We start from the raw sequence: 20,778 nt of genomic DNA on the forward strand, positions 1-20,778 counted from the left end.
AAATGACCTCTCTAGCAGAGAGTAAAGGCATACATACCCCTGAAAGGATTGAAGGCGTAGTCCAAAGCGGCCAGCCACAAATGTGAAATTTCTTTGAATTTTTGCATTTATCTTAAGAGCTCATGCAAACTCTGCCTTTTGCTCCATAAATACCTATGTTAATATAAAGATCATGTTCCCTGCCCCAAATTTTATAAGAAAACTGATCCTTCAAAAAATGTCTGACGTATCCTGGTTTCCTACGTGCTCCAGCTCACCATCAAACAGATTGGGAGATGCCTTATTTCATCATTTGTGTTATTTCTATTATACTGTGGTATTTTTCATTTAGGAAAGGAACAGGGGAAAAGAAGAATTTAGTAAAGCTGAACCTTGGTGTAAAACAAAGACATTCCACTGAGCTGCTCGGGCCCAAATCCCTGACTTACCAGATACCTCCACTTAATGGAGACATAATTTCCCAATATTAAACCTTATCAATTCTATCTCTCACATCTCATATTTAATCTCAACTACCACTGCTTGTGAATTATGTTTCACTAGATTATTGCAACAGTCTTTCTAAAATTTACCCTTTGTCTCTATTCTCAGAACCTCCAATCCTCTAAAATGTCATCAGTGCCTTAGGACACACACACACACACACACACACACACACACACACACACACACCTAATCATTTTACTCTCCTGCTCAGTTTTTTCAGTAACTCCTTTGTATGCTTTGTGAAACGGCCCCTAAGTTTTCAACCACTTCTCAATTGCTTCCTCTTACTCATTTCTGCTCTAGGAGGAACTATTAATTTTTAGATTCTATACCATACCGTAACACACCTTCATTACACCTCCATGTTACTTCATCTGTGCTCTATTGGCCTGGAATGTCTCCTCAGGCAAACTCTTATGAGCCTCTTTTAAGTCTCAGCTCAAGTAATCATATCTTTAAAAAGTCTACCTTGCCTCTCTCAGACTAAGGTACTCCTTCCCCCCCATATTTGTTTTATTTCTATGGCCTCATATACATACTTCCGTTATAGCGATTATTTGTATTTCTTGTTTTATGTTACTAGTTCCCTTAGAGTAGGACCTTTGTGTTTTCATGTTAGTATTTCTGGCTGTACTAGCATAGTGCCTGGAACATAAGCATTCAAAAAATATATGGAGAAAAACTAATGCTGATAATTAAAAAACAATAGTAGAGACTATCTCTGTCACTGAGTGGCAATGATAAAATGATGAGTAATATTTTAAAATTTGGTACCTACATGTACTGTCTTTGTTCAACATGAAAGAGATCCTTGCTTTCCATATTTTGCTCCAATAGTGTTCTGTTCTGTAGCATTAATGTCTGAATTTGATCTAGTAGATGTCGATTTTCTTCTTCTAAATTTCCTTTAAGTTGGCTTAGTAACTGTTTAAATACAAACATTTACAAAAATCAACATTTACATTTAATATAAATCACCCAAAACAACTGAAAAACTGCTACTTGAATAATTAGATGGTTGCACTTTGATTAGAACAGGAGTGATTATTTTAGTTATAATGATAGCTAAAATACGGAGTTATTTGCAGTACACACATTTTAAAAAATTCTTACATGGAGTTTAACATATAATAAATTATCTAGTTCCATAAACATCTGGTTTCTTCAAACTGTTTAACTTCTATTTAAGGAGCTATGAAACAGTGGAGAAGTTAATTAATTCTCTGGGTTTTAATGACCTCATCTATAAAATGAGACTACCCCAGACTGTTGCAAGGATTAAATAATATATGTAAAGTACCTTGTGTCATGCTTCTAACACAAAGTAGGTACTTAATATACCTCATTATTTCCTCAACCACTATTTTTTAGGAATCTTAAAAGTCTGTACATAGTTTTTATAGCTTGATCAAAGGGACTAAGGTAGTCTCGTCAATGGCTGGTTTTACTAGGCTGATAATATTGGTAGTTGGGCTGCCAGCAGTGCTGGGCTGCTTCTTTGTAGTTAGAAGAAATTAGAAATATGCCTTAGTTAGGCCAGAAGTTCCCGTAGAAGCCAGAAAGCCCAAAGTAGTGATTTTCAAAATTTAACATCACTTGTAGAGTTTATTTTAAAATGTGGATTTCTGGGTCCTAGCACTCAACTTCAGCAGGTTTAGAGTACAGCATAAAGATCTGTACTGAAAAAATAAAAGGAAAAAAAAGCCAACAACAAGCCCTCCTATGGGGGGGGGGCGTGGAGAGGTGGGAAAGGAAAAGAAACATTTTGATCTCATAGAATACAGAAAAGCAGACAGTATGGTGAATACTATGAATATCCATAAACAGGCATTTAAATATAACTGCTATCAATATTGTGCTGTATTTGTTTTACCAACAAATTGTTAAACTGAAATACAACATGTGGTAGATTCATTGCAAGACTGAATGCAATTATTCTCCTCCCTGTATCTACACCTTCTAATGCTGTGATTTTGTGCTTTTACTATTAAGAAGTGGAACTTATTTTCTTTCTTTTTGAATGTGGAAAGCCTTGGGCTATGAAAGGAAGTGGTGGTGATGGAAGCTCCAGGCGTAGGTCTCAAGAATCAAGAAGTTTAAGTGCTTCCATTTGGAATCCTGCTGGAGGATGAGACACCATGTGGCACAGAGAACAGTTATGCCAGCTGGGGCTGCCCTAGGCCAGCCAGCCCACCCTCAAGCCCGTACCAGTTAAATGCAGATATAGGAGCAACCTCTACTAAGATCAAATGATCTTGGTTGACACATCAATACTTGCTATCAGCACATGTGCTCAGCCAATCCACAGATCATAAGCAAAAATAAATGTTTACTGTCCATTACCAAAGATTCTATGTTGTTATACAGCATTAATTACTGTGTCAATAGACAATTGATCAAGGATATATATAGAAAAGGGAAGAAATTCAAAGTAGATACAGCTCAGTGAATTAGAGCAAAGGAACACGAGTGGAACCAGCATACTGATCAAGAAACAGCTCCCAGAAACACCCTGTGCCTTTTTTCCAATCACCATCCCTTCCCACAAAGATTAATTGGTATCCTGGCCTGTAACACTATGGATTCATTTTCTCACTCCTTCTAAATCATGTTATTATATGACTTAGCCACTTCTCAAGAGTTAACATTTAATTGGGTTGGGACAATCAGCCAGAGATAACTAGGTCTCTAGGGCCCTTTCTGGTCTCTCCTGGACTCCAGACCGCCGATCTTGTGGAACTTTATCAAAATTCACTATGGCCAAGTGTCTCATTCCTTGGCTTTCTCAGTGAAATTTTTGACTAATTTCCCAATCTATTACTTGCCCCAAGCAATATTCCAACCTCAAGCCATCTGAGAGTTGACCTTTGACAACTCTCCTGGGGATGGGGACTTTTTTATGCTCTGCCCAAATCAATCAGTCTGCTCTGGTAGCAAAGTTGATGGTTTCACAGTATGGCCCTCACCTGAACTACCAAGTGCTGGAACTAGGAAAGGGGGAGAAGAATGGGAGAAACCACAAGATAAAATGCCTCAGATAACCAGAGTTCCTATCCAAGGTTGAGTAGCTTTTCTTGAATAAATGCTTTTCAATTTTTTGCATACCTTTCCTTGAGGTCCAGAGTCCTGTAATGTTTTTGACCATTCTGCCCAATTTTGTTGTGTCTTAGGGAGTTGATTTGCCCCATTCCTCCTCCTCTAAGTCCATCACTTTATTTACATTTTACTTAGACTTTTATAAATCACAGGCAGAATGAATATTCCATGCTTTTTGAGCCTTGTTGGGTAATTAAATGTATATCATTTTTATTAAACTATTTTTTCTTTCTATTGGTTTATCATTTCAGACAAAAAGCTTCTAAGTATTACTTTTCTGAAATCTATTCCTATTTTCCTTTAAAGGTTAGCTTAAGTGCTTGTTTCTTAAAAGTGCCATGAAATTTAGGTGTTAAGCTAAACATATTCAAACATCAATGATTTGGGGACCAACCAATAATATATAAGGGTTATCTAAGGTTTTCAGTATCCTTTTATATTTTATATTGTATTGCTTTATCAAACCATCAAAAGAGAGGCCTGGGGGTGCCTGGTGGCTCAGTTGGTTAAGAGTCCGACTCTTGATTTTGGCTCAGATCATGATCTCAGAGTTTGTGAGTTTGAGTCCCATACTGGGCTCTGCACTGAGAGCACAGTGTCGGGTTGGGATTCTCTCTCTCTCCCTTCTCACTCTATACGCACATACACTGTCTCTCAAAATAAATAAATAAATAAAATTAATAAATAAGTAAACTCTAAGAAAAATAAAAAAACCTAAAAAAGAAAGAGAGGCATGGAATTATGTTAAGGACACAACTGTATACATAAGGTCAATGTCATTTCTGTTCAAAATGCTCAAATGGCTCCCCTGCTTTACTTTGAATAAAGTTATCTTTGTTCAAGGATGCCTAATAAAATCTCAATCTACACTCCTCCATTCACCCTGAAAGTCTTCAATATCCCCCTTTACCCTACTTCATTTTTACCTGCACATAACTTATCTACTTTGTAACATCCTGTATGTTGCAGACCAATTTTCAAAATAGGTAGAGCAGTATTTCCAGTCCATATGCTCTACAGAATCTTGCCATTCTGACACACCAAGAGGCTGAGTCTATTTTCTCTTTCCCTCGAATCTGAAATGGGACTTTGACTGCCTCAGTGAATAGAATGCAAGGGAAGTGATGCTGCATGACTTCTGAGGTTTGAACATCAAAACAGAGATGGCTTCTCTCTCATTCTCACCATGTCGTAAGAAAGCCCCAACCAACCCTCTTGGAGACACCATGTAGAGAGAAAACTGATGCCTCCATCTGATAGCCAGAATCAACTATGAAACATGCATTCAGCCTTTCAATCTTCAGGCTGGGGGCCCAGTGGCAAGTAAAGCAGAGAGAAACTGGTCCCACTATCCCTATCCAAATTCTGATCCACATATCAGTGAGCCTAATAAATAACTGTTTTACACCACCTAGTTTTGGGGTAAAGTGCTATATAGCCATGTTACAAAACACTGAAACACTATGTATTTCACTTGTTGTTTATTGTCTAGTTCCTTCCACCAGAATATAAGCTCAACCAAGGGAGAGATTTTTACCTTTCGGCTTTACTAGTACATGCTAGGGGGTAAATAAACACTTTTTCATTCAACAAGGGCACAATTTTACATTTTCAAAGTACCTGAACACATAAGCTTAAAAAAATAAACAATCTTGATATTAATAGTAACAAGTTTTTTTTGAATGAGTTGTGAATTTCAAGTATCCCTGATCACTTCTTTTAGAAATACCCCCCCAAATATATACTGGTATCATCATTTTATTATGCCTGTTCACTTTTTAGGCATGTCTTGACTCTTAAAAGGAAGAAACCTGATAAAGCTCACCTCACACTGGTTATTTAGCTTGGTGGATGTGATGTCCAACTGTTGGTATTGTTCCTTTAGCTTTGAAAATTCAGCTTCTAATCTTGTTTGTTCCAGCTTGGAATTATTTAGAAGACTTTTCAAGTTTTTATGGTCAGTTTGTAAAACTTCAGTTTCTTTTACAAGCTGATTATATGTATGATTCAACCTATATTTAGAAATCATGACAGAAATAGAATTAGATTTCTTAATAGCTTTCATTGTAATTTACACAACGTGAAAATGCTGTGGATCAGAGACATACTTAGAGAATATAAAAGACTCTTTTGCCAGTGACTAAACTCTTCAGAAAATCAACTTCTATTCTGTAAAACTAGATTTATAAAAATCAGACTAATCTTCCCTTGAAATCTTCCAGTATTTAAATATTTAAAAAGTAAAGATACTTATAATTTTATCATTAAAATGTGAAGTACTATTAAGAAAATATATAGATTAAAGTACAAAAGAGACAATAACCAATCTAGTTTAGATTTCATAGAGAATTTTAAAATTCTAAAATTCAATATGAAAATTCAAGAAGATCAAGAGAATCCATCAATGGAGTACCAGAAATGACAATCAATCTGTTGCCAGATAATGGAGATATACAAGCTTAAACCAAAATTTTAGTTATTGAGATTTCCACACTTGTGACAAATTACCCATATTTATATACTTTCCAATTATTAATAATAACTTTTAGATTTTTTATAAAAATCAAACCACACCTAACTTATCTGTTTCTTTCCATTATACCCTCAGAACAAGGTCCACTGACATCTAAGAGCAGAGGTCAGCAACTCTTTCTATAAAGGACCAGAGAGCAAATACCTTAGACATGGTGGGCCACTTGCAACGTACAGCATGCTCTTTTTCTCTATGTGCCCCCCACAAAACTTTATAATGTAGAAATTGTTTTTAGTTTGGGAGTTGAACCAAAACGGGATGGAACTGTTAATTTACTATATTGTACTACGGAAACTAATGTGACACTGTATGTTAACTAACAAATTGAAATTAAAAACTTAAAGTAAAATAATAAAAAACAGAAGAGCTATATAATAAATTTTGTTTTTAATGTGGAAAACAAAAACAAAATCAGGATGCAGTCTGGATTTAGCCTGCTAAGCTAGCTACCTGTAGTTTAACAACGTTTATCTTACAGCATTAAGAACAAGATGGGACTTGTTCAGAACACCTAACAATCTGCTTCAACTCATTCCCCAAAGAATTGAGTCAGCGTACGAGAATTATAAATAGCAAAATAATATGTTTAAAAATCAGACTTGGCAAAAAAATAAAATGGCGAGACCAGAAACATACAGAAGATGTTCCATAAATAGGTTGAATCCATGAATGAATGAATGCCATGAGTTACAACAGTTGGCCAGGTCTAAGACACACAATCAGCTACACAGTATATGTCAATATCTATGGAGATCAAAGATTTATCTACGATACTTCATGGGGGTGGGATATGAAGAAATACAATATCCTCAACACCATCATCTTGCAAATGCTAAAATGAGCTCTTTAACAGTTTTTTACACTATCCCTTAAAGCTGCGAACATTAAAACCAAAATGCAATTCAGTGAACACAATACTAAAGAAGCCAAAACAAACTAGCCCAAATAAGAAACGTTCTTGAAATGGCATTATCAAAGATAAAACTTAGGTTATTTGAGGAATGGATATTTTTCAGACAAGCCTTTTTTTTTCTTTTGGTAAAAGCTCTTTCAATGTTTTGCTTAAAGCCTTTTCTTCCTTCACAACACAGACACGAGTGCATAAAGGCTGGGATAGAACAGCTTTGAGAGACAGAAAATACTCAGAATCACCCTTCCCTTTCAAGCCTGCAGAATCTTCTGGTTCAAGATCATTATGCTCAATTTCTTCTTATCATTTAGGCTAAGCTCTTTCTCAGAAGGCTCCTCAGGAATGGGTACAATTAGATTCCTAGAAGACCTATCCAAGCTCACCTACTGTCCCAGTTGTTGCAAATCCCAACAATGGAAAAAGGTTGGGTTCAAGATGGGACTTTGACACTAAAAACCTTCCCCAATGTTATGTGTGTAAAAAACAAAAGACCTTGTCTTGGGTCACCTGGGTGGCTCGGTAAATTGAGCATCCGACTTTGGCTCAGGTCATGATCTCATAGCTTATGGGTTCGAGGCCCACGTTGGGTTATGTGGTGACAGTTCAGAGCCTGGAGCTGCTTTTGATTCTGTGTCTCCTCCTCTCTCTGCCCCTCCCCTGCTTGCTCTCTCTCTCTCCCTCTCTCTCACTCAAAAATAAATAATAAAACATTAAAAAAAAGTTAAAAGAGACCCTGTCTTTGTATTCTATACCTTGTCACGATTTGGTCTTCTACTGAACATACCTTAAAGGTGGATCCTTCTCGATTCTAGCTTGGTGTTGAGCTTACTGAAGTTCAAATCCCCTAGTACACTATTTCAGATTATAACAATTACTAAATTAAAAACTACTGGTATGAAAATGAAAATGGGTCTACAAACTTAGAAGGATTTTTTTTGGTAAAGGAAAAGAAACAGAATTTGAAAACTGGATTATATTAAATTCATAATAGGACAAGAGTCAACAAATGACCCTCATTTGAATTTTTTTGTGCTGCCTTTTAGCACTTCAGGTATAGTTAAAACCCTAAGTGCAGTGCCAATGTTCAGGCTCCTTTTAAACTTTCAAAGGTTTCTAAAAACCCGTTGAAATGTACCCTTATGAAGCAGGCTGATTACCAGTTGGCAAATTTTGATTTTTCCAAAGCTACAAATGAAAAAATAATTGCCCCATGGCAATATGAGAACCATTAATACCTAAGACAGTTAAAAATAAGAGTTCAAATCAGTCAGCTAGAAAATAGAAGGCTGCTGCTCACTTGTAGCACCTCTGAAAGACCAGAATTGAAATACCAGACAAACAGACAGACATAAAGAATCAGATTTCATTACATTCTATCCAATAGAGCATGTAAATGCTATCAAAATACAAAGATTTCTTTATATAATGTGGTTTAAAAACTTAATTAGTTGAATAAATTGAGAAAAGGTAAGAGAAAACAAGGGACCTAGGTTTTCAAGCCATTTTATAACTAGTTGCAAGATTTTGTTGGGTAATGTACTTGTTGCTCTGGGGTCTTTTAAAAAATTCTAAGTTACATAACAGAGGACGACAGGAGAGGGGAAATGGGGAAAACTAGTTGGGGAGAGGGAGGGAGGCAAACCATGAGAGACTCTTGAATACAGAGAACAAACTGAGGGCTGATGGGGGAGGGGGAGAGGGGAAGGGAGGTGATGGGCATGGAAGAGGACACTTGTGTGGGGATGAGCACTGGGTGTGATATGGAAACCAATCCGACAATAAACTATAAAAGAAAAAAATAAAACAGATAAAGAAATAAAAATTCGAAGTTACAGATGGTAATGCAAAGGAGCAGTATATACTCTGGGTATAATGAATAATATAAAACTAGAATATATAAATATTTATTACCTATCATTTTCACCACAAAGTTTCTTATATTCTGCAGCTATAGTCTCATGGTTTTTGTTTTCAAGCAGCATTTTTTCCTGTTCTACTTTCAGTGTTTTTTCCAAATCTTCCAACTGTCCTTTCTGTTTTAGTAACTGATTGTAACTGGGGGGAAAAAAACAAGGTATTTGGTTTATAATTATTTCATTAGAAAAAGGAAATACTTTAGAAACAAAGAAAACAAGAGTAACTTATTAATGAGTATTACATAAACATGATAAATTTCCTATATAAATTATCTTAGATCTATTTAACACAAATTTATTATATTATTTAAAGAAGATAATAAATTACCGATCTTCGAGGTCTTTATGTTCTACTTCAAGGTTCTTGTGGGCAGACTTTAGAGTTCCATGTTTTGTGATGAGAGACTCATACTCTGAAGCCTGCCGTTCATGAAGATGTTCCAGCTTTTCATGATCTTTGATCAGAGAATCATAGAGAGATTTCAGGTCTTCTCGCTCTTTGATTACAGCTTCGTTTTCATTTTCTAAAGAAGACTGCTGGATTAGAAGTTGTGCATTCTGGTTCATAAGTGACGTACTTTGGGAATTAAGGGTAGAATTTTCAACCTGTAAGAAGGCATATTGTTATCAGACATAAAAAGCTACCTATTCTTCAAGAAGACACAAATATGTGATATGTGTTTATTACAAATACAATAATTTTCCCATGTTAGAAACTATTCAAAATATAATTCTAATGGCAACATTAAAATTTATATTTTATGTAACACTGACTTTAAGAAGCTCTATATAAATCACAACAGATATATCCATATTATACTGAGAAAGTGTGGCTTTTACAAGTATGCCAAAGAAAAAGGCTACAATTTAATTTTTATTTTTGGCAGTTGTTATTGAAAATTATTATGAGGTATGTACCATATATATGTTTTGGGTTGAATTATTTAAATGAAGATGATTAAAAACAATTTGTATTCCGTTCATGAAAATGTATAGAATCTAAAATGCTAATTTATCACTTCCTAAAAGTTGAGTTGACAGAACTGAAAAATTACTTATGACATTTCAACTGGACATTTTCTCAAGAGGCTACATTAACTAAGCATGTGTTTTACCATTTGGAAAAGCGTTACAGAAAGAACTTTCAGATTTGGAGAATTTTTTCCTCTGGCTCTTTAAGAAGTTTCAAAGAGTTACACATTTCCTGATCTGATCATTCTATTTGAAAAGACACTGCAACATTAAGTGCAGATTGCTCCTCTAACATAAGGAAAAGTCTGAAGACAAACTTCTCATGTTGTGTTGTTTTCTAATAACTGATATGAAAGCTGTAAAAATGAGATAAGCAATGGTATGTTGCAACCATACTCTAACACAAGAGTTTCTGCTTAATTACAATCAACTTGCTGAAACAGGTAAAAGGCCATAAAGTAAATATAAATAAAATAAAGATGAAATTATATTTTAACTAAGTAAGTATTTTATTTTACTTATTTATTTTTTTAATGCCAGGCCTTCCTGGCAGGTGCTGCTGCTGCTCCCCTGGCTCCTTGTGCAGTCGCTGTGCTCCACTATGGCCCTGGGCACTCCCATAAGTAAGCATTTTAAATAAAAATTTTAAAACATAAAAAGTTTTTTAATATTTTTAATAAAGATAAAATTACCTTTATTTTATGTTCATTAAAAGAATTTATTAGGTATTATTTAGATGCTGTGACATTTAAAAAAGTTTGGTATAGCACTAAACAGATTTTACCATCCATTAATTTAATATACTCACTAAGAAACAATACTACCATGTCCAGTTATCCTTATTTTAAGAGCATAATTCAAAAATTTGGTTGCATATCCCCAAATATTATATTACAACCTGAAGCTTTGCATTCTGTGTTTGAAGAGTAGTATTCTGCTCCTGTAAGGACACCGTCTGCCTCTGAAGTGCAAGAATCTGAGCCTGTAAATTATTGTTCTGTGTCTCAAGTTGCTTCAGTTGAGTTTTCAGTGCTTGCTTCTCTGCTTGCAATGTAGCATTCTTAATAAAGAACACATTTTAAAAAGCAATAAACATTTCTGTTTAACAGATATTAGAGTTTTATAAAAACTATTACCATTATAATCCAAAAAATCCCAACAACCTTAAAAGAGTTAAACAGTTTCCCACTATTCCAAATTGTAAAGAGAGATTTTAAAATTTTTAATTATTTATTTATTTTTGAGAGAGAAAGAGTCACTGTGAGCAGGGGAGGGTCAGAGAGGGAGGGAGAAATAGAATTGGAAGACAGGCTCCAGGCTCCAGGCTCTGAGCTAGCTGTCAGCACTGAGCCCAATGCAGGGCTTGAACCCATGAACCATGAGATCATGACCTGAGCTGAAGCTGGACACTTAACCGACTGAGCCACCCAGGTGCCCCAAGAAGAGATTTAATCTATTGCTTTCTTTAAAGCAATAATACTAAAACCTTACCATACTATTGTGTCTCTATACTGTCTGCTTTAGAGCATCCAAAAAATAAAATATTCCATTCTCAATAATTAACACAAGATACTAGAATGGAGACAGGGAGGCAAATCATAAGAGACTCCTAAATACAGAACTGAGGGTTGCTGGGGGAGAGGTGGATGGGGAGATGGGCTAAATGGGTGATGGACTTTACGGAGGGCACTTTTTGGGATAAGCACTGGGTACCATATGTAAGAGATGAATCACTAGATTCTACTCCTGAAGCAAAGACTACACTGTATGTTAACTAACTTGAATTTAAATTAAAAGAACAAAAAGCTAGAATGGGGTGGTTACATCATTTTTGTGGTGTTCAAAAGTGCGTGGGATTGTGCCTAGCCAATGAAGTGTACATTTTCTAATTGCCCAAAGGCAAATATATATATAGGCCAGTGCTGGTCCCAGGGGTAGAAGCAAAACTATTTTATAAACACAAATTTGGAAGAGAAGCAGGAACAATTTCAACCATGTGTTTAAAAAATTTAGGCCATAATTGATCTAACAGATGTTACAGATTTTCATTAGCTTTTTTCCATAGTGTAAAACACTCACTAAAACTCCATCTCATCTATAGGAGTTCTGGAGCAAATCCAAACAAAACATACAATTTTCGATTTTTCCAGTACATTTGACAATGTTCAATTTTATAAACAGTTGAATTACTATGTAAATCATAGATCATTATTAATTTAATGCAATATATATTAAAATGTTTGCCATAGTTTAGGATTAATTCTAAATAACATTTCATAAAATATTAGTATCAAAAAGTACAAAGATCTCTCTATAAAACTGAAATAAAACTTTATATATAAAAAGGCTAGAATTTGTTGCACATTACTGTGATATGCATAAAAAGTTACACTGAACCACAATTCACTTTTATCATATTTACACAGGGGACCAAGGAAACATTCATTTTCTATGTTTTCATGTTACATATACTGCATGTCACTGTATGAAAGCAAGAAATGACTTAATCCATATATTATCCCACAAAATCAAAGCTGAGGAAGCCAAAGGCTTTAAGATGGGTTTTGATATTGTCCTTCTCTTAAGCTCATTTGTTCAGATAAAAGGGACTAAAACATTTACACTGGAAAAATATGGAACCACTATATATCACCTTGATACACCAAAGAAGTGAACCATTTTTCACTTATGTATGTTAAGTGCTCTGTAGTTCAGGTCTTAATAAATCAAAATGTACAAGTTCTAATGACAAGTCTGGGTATCCCTACAGTAATAGGAAAAATTCCTATAGTCTATAGAAGAATAAAAGAGAGTAGAAAGGACATCTCAGAGCAGGAAAAAATTTACAATGAAGAAGTTATGAGGTCAGTAAATACAATGGCAAAAACACCAAAATTACCAGTCTAATATAGGGCTAGCCATCTTTATAAATCATTATCTAAAATAAAATGGCCAAAATATGGCAACCAAGTGCTTTTCTTTCAATATAAATTTATAAAGGAAGTCAATGGGAAAGAGTTTTACCTTACAGAACTTTACAAGTCAGTCAAATTTTCTGAAATAGTTATTAATCCAAGAGATGGAGGTGTGTGTCTATGTGTATACATGTAAAATCACTGAATAATTAAAAATAGGTATTTGTATACAGGTGATAAATGTATAAAGATGTAAAATAGCTCACCAATTTAAAGCATGCAAATTAAAATATTTTTTTTCTTTAATAAAAATTAAAAGGCTGGTAATACCAAATGTGTATCTAAGAAAATAGGTACTCTATTAGAAGGATTGAAAACCAATCTGATTTTCATAGGCTAATATGATGATATCAGTTACACCCTTTGGCCTATCGATTCCACTGTCAGGAATTTAATACCCTATGAACATATTATACATAGATTTTCACTGCAGCAAAATCTGAAAATAACTTCAATGTCCATCAATGTGAGATTTTTTTAAATTATGGTAACATCCATACTACAGAATAGTATGTGTTCATCAAACAAAATGAGATAGACCTATATCTGTCTAAAATAAAGAGATCCCCACGATAACATAATTGAAAAATGCCAATGGAAATATTGTATAGCAGATCACACAGATAGAACTTTGTAAAAGAAATACACTCCCAGACATACAGATGGCTAATAAACACATTAAAGGATGTTCAACATCACTCATCATCAGGGAAATACAAATCAAAACTACAATGAGATAACCATGTCACACCTGTCAGGTGGCTTAAATTAACAACACAGAAAACAACAGATGTTGGCAAGGATTCAGAGAAAAGGGGAACCCTTTTACACTGTTGGTGGGAATGTAAACTGGTACAGCCACTCTGGAAAACAGTACAGAGGTTTCTCAGAAAGTTAAAAATAGAACTACCCTATGAATCAGCAATTGCGCTACTGGGTATTTACCCAAAGGATACCAAAACACTGATTCAAAGGGATACATGCACCTTGATGTTTATAGCAGCGTTATTGACAATAGCCCAATTATGGAAAGAGCCCAAATGTCCGGTGACTGATAAATGGATAAAGAAGTTATGGTATATAAGGGCATCTGTGTGGTTCAGTTGGTTAAGCCTCTTGATTTCAGCTCAGGTCACAATCTCACAGTACAGGAGTTTGAGCCCCACATCAGGCTCTGTGCTGACAGAGTGGAGCCTGCTTGGGATTTTCTCTCTCCTTCTCTCTCTCTGGCCCTCCCCTACTCTCTCTCAGAAATAAATAAATAAAGCTTAAAAAAATCAAAAAAGACAAAAGGAGTTTATATATATGACAGAATATTATTTTGCCAGAAAAAAACGAAATCTTGCCAATTGCTACCACGTGGATAGAACTAGAGAGTATTATGCTAAGTGAAATAAATCATTCAGAGAAAGACAGATATCATATGACTTCACTCATCTGTGGAATTTAAGATATGTAACAGATGAACACAGAGGTAAGAAACAAGAGGGGCAAACCAGAAAATAGACTCTTAACTACAGATAACAAAATGAGGGTTGCTGAGGGGAGGAGGGCATGGTGATGGGTTAAATGGGTGAGGGGTATTAAGGAGGGCACTTGTGATAAACATGGGGTATAAGTAATGAATCACTAAATCCTACACCTGAAACTAATATTATATTGCATATTATATAACTAGAATTTAAATCTTGGACAAAAAAAGAAATATACTTAAAAAAATTTTTGTTTATTTATTTTTGAGACAGAGAGAGACAGAGCATGAGTGGAGAAGGGGCAGAGAGAGGGGGAGACACAGAATCTGAAACAGGGTCCAGGCTCTAATCCTTGATGCGGGGCTCAAACCCATGAACCATGAGATCATGACCTGAGCTCAAGTCAGACACTTAACTGACTGAGCCACCCAGGTGCCCCAAAAGAAATCTACTTCTATACACAAATAATTTTTCTGGGAAAACTCTTTACAGTGATTACTTCTGGATGAGAAAGTAGGAATCAACACTGTAGGAAATCTGATTTTGGCATTATGGCTTTGAAGTTTGCAAAACATGTTACATTAAAGCACAATGGCAACAACTACAACTATTTTATTTGTTAGCATATATATTACAAAAGCTTACTGATCTTGAAAAGATAAATGTTTGGTGAATTTATTTGATTAGTGTTTCTTGTCAAATATTTGTCCAACTCATTCAGAGAATATTTACTGTGCTTACTTATCCATATTGAAGGACAGTGGGGAAAAAAGAAAGACAAGCTTTCTTCTGCTTTTAAAGGCTTTTTTTCCATTAGACAAACAACAAATAAAGAAATAATAGGATTTCACTAGTGAAATGTGCTATGAAGAAACTAAATAATGCAGTGGCTTGATATTAAATGGCTTAGGTTAGAATAGCTACTTGACTGGGGGAGGGGTCAGGAAAGACCTCTCGCAGGAGATGTATCATATGAGGCCTGAATACTGAGGGAAGCTAGCCAATGTGTTCCAGGTAGAGAAGACAAACATAAAGGTCTGGAAATAGGAACAAATAGAGAAGGCCAATATGACTAGAATTAATTTACTCTCTATATACCAGGCAATTGCTTTGTGTTTCCCAGGTATCGAGTATAGTAATATTATCTCCAGATTAATAAGCAGAGGGGGTAGAAGAATGGTATGCTTATAAAGCCAGCAGTATAGGCAGGACAAAGTCAGAAATGATCTTACAGGACACTGAAAACTTTTGATTTTATTGTTGTTGCTGTTTTTTTAATTTTTTTATTTTTGAGAGAGAGAGAGAGAGAGTGATCACGAGCACGGACGGGCAGAGAGGGAGACACAGAATCTGAAGCAGGCTCCAAGCTTCAAGGCCTGCAAACTCAGGAAGTGTGAGATAATGACCTGAGCCGTAATCAGACACTTAACCAACTGAGCCACCCAAGTGCCCCTGGATTTTATTCTAATTGGAAGGGGAAGCCAATGAAGATTTTAAGTAGGAAAGTGGTAGGACTAAGTTTATGTTTCAAAACATAACTCTGCCTATTGTAATAGGAATGGGTTAGACTGGGCCAGGAGTGGAAGGGGGGGAAGACAGCACCTGAAAGAATATTCTCTCATCCAGATGAGAGATGATAGTACCTTAGAGTAGAGTGGTAGCAGCAACAAGAGGACAGCTTGGGATATATTTTCACAACAGAGTTGACAAAGCTTGATGATGGACTTATATGGGGGTGATGTAGAAAAGTATATTAAATTATTGCTTCTTCAGTCCTTTATCACATTGTAAAATAAATTAGTCAAGAAAGCATAAAATGAACAAAGCTCCAAAATCAGATTAAATAAATTTTGAGCTGTGTATCCAATGATGTATAACTTCTAAAAAATCTAACTCCTACAAAAATTTAAAAATACTTACATTTCTTTCTACTTCAATTAATCTGTCTTTAACTTTCAGAAGTTCTCTAGTCGTTTCTTGACTTTCTCGCTCCCACTTATTGTCTTCACCAGAAGTTGGAGGAGAGCTCTGAACCATCCTTTCTTCATCTTGTCTCTGTTTGAGAGCTTCATAGTTCTTTTTCACCTAATATTTTATTTAAAATATTTTAACAGGGAGAAAAATACATAAATAAATATATATTTTAATGGGGAGAAAAAATCACCAAAATTATTACTTCTCACAATTATACTCTGCACTGGTCTAGTGAATATGAGAGACACTTCATTTAAAACTGTGATAAATAATACATATGGTTATCATTACTATCATGACAGTTTATGCTTTGTAAAGTACAAATCCTTTCCTCCTAGAAAGTATTAAATACACTCTGCTTATGTGCCATACTCTAATGATATATTCTGTAACTTCAGATCCTGTTTTTTTATGATGAAGAATATATTAACTGGACATAGACATGTTGCTAAATATTAATAATATAAAGAACAAATGAAGACTTGACATAATAACTACTTCTAAAAAGATACCAAAGGTTGAAGAAGTATCTATATATGTCTGCTCTTGTAAGAATGATACATTGCCCAAAATGAGTTATATTAATAGATAAAATTAATGAGTTCTTTATTCAGATCCTAAACCACATATAATGACTACATTTTATAAAAAGTGAACAATCCAAGGATATATCTTACCCAGGGTTTTCTGGTGTGATTATGACCAAATCCTACTTTAACAAAGTCATCTCAATACTAACAACTGGGTAATCTTACATTACCAAAATTACTGATTAACTTAATAGCTCTCTTCAACTTAGACTGATTATTATTATACTTACCTTGAATCATTACATTTTCCAAGGAGACATTTATACTAAATTTCTTAATTAAAGCCCAAACATTACATTAAGGCAAAAATATAAATGTCTAAAATAATTCAGCATCCAGGGGTACCTGGGTGGCTCATTTGGCTGAGCGTCTGACTACTGATTGCAGCTCTGGCCATGATCTCACAGTCCATGAGATGGAGCCCAGCATCCAGCATTGTCAGCATGGAGCCTGCTTAGGATTCTCTCTCCCTCTCTCTGCCCCTTCCCCACTTGTGCACATGCTCATGTGTTCTCTCTACCTTTCTCTCTTTAAATAAATAAATTTAAAATAAAAATAGAAATTTAAAATAATTCAACATCTAAAGCAAACTTTAGGAAACTTCTGACTCAACAATAAATTTTGCTACTATTGAGTTAGGAAATAATGAAGTGAGACTGAAGACAAAAGATGCCCCAGAGGCATGGCTGAATGACCTAATAGATGTTCTGGGATCCTAATTTTCCAGTTTTGAGGGTTTTTAAAAATTACTTTTAATACCCTAATCACAGATGAGTGACATCATTTCCTGTCTTCCATTTTCCACAGGGTGTTTATTTCTAGGCTTATGAAGACTACAGACACATGCCATTATTAAGAAGGAGAGCAGAGTGTAATACACAAAGTTTTTTTTAGCCCATTGTTCTTGTAACTACATTTCAAAAATGGTCCCTTTACCTTATATATCATTAATCAGAATCTCTGATTTATGTTCATATAAAAATGACATATTTTCCATTGAGGTTTCTTAGAGGCAGCATATAAGTGTGTCATGCCTTTTTACGTTATTTATTAATCTCAGACTCTCAATTGAGGTATTTAGAGCTTTTCTATTCATTAAAAAATTTTTTTTCAAATTACATTTATTTTTGAGAGACAGAGGGAGATAGAGCACAAGCAGCGAAGGTACAGAGAGAGGGAGACACAGAATCTGAAGCAGCTTCCAGGCTCCGAGCAAGCATTCAGCCTGACACAGGGCTCGAACCCACAAACTGTGAGATCATGACCTGAGCCAAAGTCGGACACTAAACTGACTGAGCCACCCAGGTGCCCCAGACGTTTTCTATTTAATGTGATTATTGATCTGGTTTGATTTAAAACTACCATTTGCTATTTGTTTTCTATTTGTTTAATCTGTACTTTGTTTCTCATTTTTTTCTTTTTCTGCTTTTTCTGGGATTTTTTATAATTCTATTTTATTTCCTTTGCTGGCATATTAACCACACCTTTTTTGTCATGCTATTTTAGCAGTTACTTCAGGGATTCAACTCATATTAACTTTCATAGTCTTCAAGTGACATAATATTAAAAGCCAGAACAGTCTAATTCTAGTTGACTGGCAGGAAGCTAGTCCAGTAATAGCTATGCCAAAATGACTGAAAGTGGAAAACAATGATGACATTTTGATCTCTGCCCTCTAGACTTGAAATACATGTACACTAACCTACACCAAAACCCAATTATTTTCTGGCTGAGTAGCTTCATGACGTTGACTTTCTTGTAACTAGAGATACTACAGATTAACTAAATCTAGCACCAAATTTTACTTTATTTTTCAGATAATCCTTTATGTTAACTAAGCAAAATTCTAGAGTTTCTTCTGTGACAATATATATTTCATGGTACAAATACCAACAATGATGGTATGGGCAAATGGAGAACAAACTCTTTTTCCTTTTCTGCATGGGAAATTAATCTTTGGTAACTGTCTTTGGAAACCTGAAAAAATTGGAATATTCTGTTACCAGGCAAGATTGCATATGAGAAAAATTACCTAACTGGTAAATTATATTTGGACGAGAAGAACTATAAATACCTAATAGGAGTCCATATCTTTAAACTTCTCTGACTGCAACAACTCTTAAAATCAGTATACCCATTGTAGAGATCGTATATCTATGCCTTTAGGATTTTTGCAAGAGATGATTACTATGGAGCATAAAGTCTCAAAGCAAGGGCAGCTCCTGCAAGTTCAATGTGAATTCCATCATCTTGCACCTGAACTGTCATCTGGTGGGAATATGACTCTCAGACTATTATATGAAGAGGGACCCCTGACAATGCCCTGCTATGTATTTGTATTTAGAACCAAGTGGTTCTAAATGTGGCCCACAGTAATCTTGTCAACCTGAATGTTTAGTTGATTGTAAAACCACTCTTGGTTGTATTATAGAGATGATTAAAGGGAGAAAAAACAGAACATGATTCTACCACTCTACTATACACTAACCCTAGGAAATGGGCAAGCCCTTTTGATTACAATTTATTTATGTAAAGGAAAACAGACAGTTGCTCTTGCCTTGCTTATTTCACAGAATTATTCCAAATATCACAAGAAAACAGATCCAGGAGAAAACCTCAAATTTATGAGATCAGGTGCTTTCATATACTACACATACTGTTTGCCTCTACTTGATATCCTCATACCCCTATCGTTGACAATCAAACTTTTACCTGGATTTTCAATAGGAGAAGTGTGTCCGAGTGAAGGGTCAGTATCACAGTGAAAGCTTTTCCCAATAGAGTAAGACTACTTCTTCCCCATCCCATTCCCACAATACGGATATGCCTCTAACTGCATGGAGGACATATGTACATGAAACAGAATTTAATAAGTTACAGTAGATAAATAGAATATAGTTTGTCATAAACTAAAAGACCAAGATCTGTTACTCTCAAATTTAGGAAAAAGAAAGAAAAAGACAAAATACTAATGATGTTGCTTTTTGTTTCCTACTTTATATTTTTCTGATCAAATATTTGACAATTAAAATTCCTTCCAAGGAAATCACTTACTGTTTTAAGTTCTTGGCGCAACTGCTGGTTATAATTTGTGGATTCTTCTAATCGAGCTTCTAAAGCAGCAATTTTTTCTTCTTTAATTTCAAGAGACTTCTTTAGAGTAGATTCTAATTTTGATTCCAAAAGTTTGTACCTACTACCCAAATATAAAAATAACATAGTTTATCACTGGAGGTCAAAACTTAATTTTAAAGATCATTATGACCATAGGCACTGATGCCACAAATAGGTCTTATGAAATAGTATTTTTTTTAAGAGGGAAATTATTCTATTGCCAGATTCCTCCCTTTATTCCTGGTTATAAAAAAAAAAATCAACTGAGTTAACAGAGCTTCAAATTATAGCCTTCACTGTCAAAAGCCAAAATTAATGCTCATAAAAGGCATCCAGAAGATTTAAGTCCCAAAATATTCTTTTTAATTTTATAAGGATAGAATCTATAGGATAAGAAGTACATGGGTGTACTATATTATTGAGCATCTGTCTATGATATGAATGTGTTAAGATGTTTATATAAAGAGATAGGTACAGTTAAGCTTAAAACTCACGGAGAGGTACAGAGTACTTGCAGAATATTTTAGTAAGGGAATGATATACCAAAGATACTGGATACTGGTAAAAAAGTAGGAAGAAGCAAATGTGAATGCCAATATTTTAGTTCTCTTTTTGAATGGTGGTTTCATAAATAACTACATTATTTGCAGTTAATAATTTTTTACAAAAAGGACACTATGGGAACACAGTTTGAGAGTAAATCACAAACTAGAGATTATGATTAATCCTTATACCTGAGA

General features: G+C 34.8%; 1 protein-coding gene across 6 annotated transcripts in view; it reads right to left on the minus strand.

The window, feature by feature from the left end:
* Positions 1-20,778, minus strand: part of CCDC88A (coiled-coil domain containing 88A) — a 130,923-nt gene that overhangs the window by 20,314 nt on the left and 89,831 nt on the right. For all 6 annotated transcript variants that reach the window (XM_029937382.1, XM_029937383.1, XM_029937381.1 and 3 more), the window contains exons 17-23: positions 19,979-20,120; positions 16,281-16,445; positions 10,812-10,973; positions 9,270-9,547; positions 8,937-9,080; positions 5,408-5,594; positions 1,265-1,410 (exon numbers count right to left, since the gene is read on the minus strand). In XM_029937382.1, the coding sequence (XP_029793242.1) occupies positions 1,265-1,410; positions 5,408-5,594; positions 8,937-9,080; positions 9,270-9,547; positions 10,812-10,973; positions 16,281-16,445; positions 19,979-20,120 (1,224 nt within the window). The remainder of the gene's footprint in view (positions 1-1,264; positions 1,411-5,407; positions 5,595-8,936; positions 9,081-9,269; positions 9,548-10,811; positions 10,974-16,280; positions 16,446-19,978; positions 20,121-20,778) is intronic.

Source organism: Suricata suricatta, chromosome 4, assembly GCF_006229205.1.
Source record: "Suricata suricatta isolate VVHF042 chromosome 4, meerkat_22Aug2017_6uvM2_HiC, whole genome shotgun sequence".
Taxonomy (NCBI): Eukaryota; Metazoa; Chordata; class Mammalia; order Carnivora; family Herpestidae; genus Suricata; species Suricata suricatta.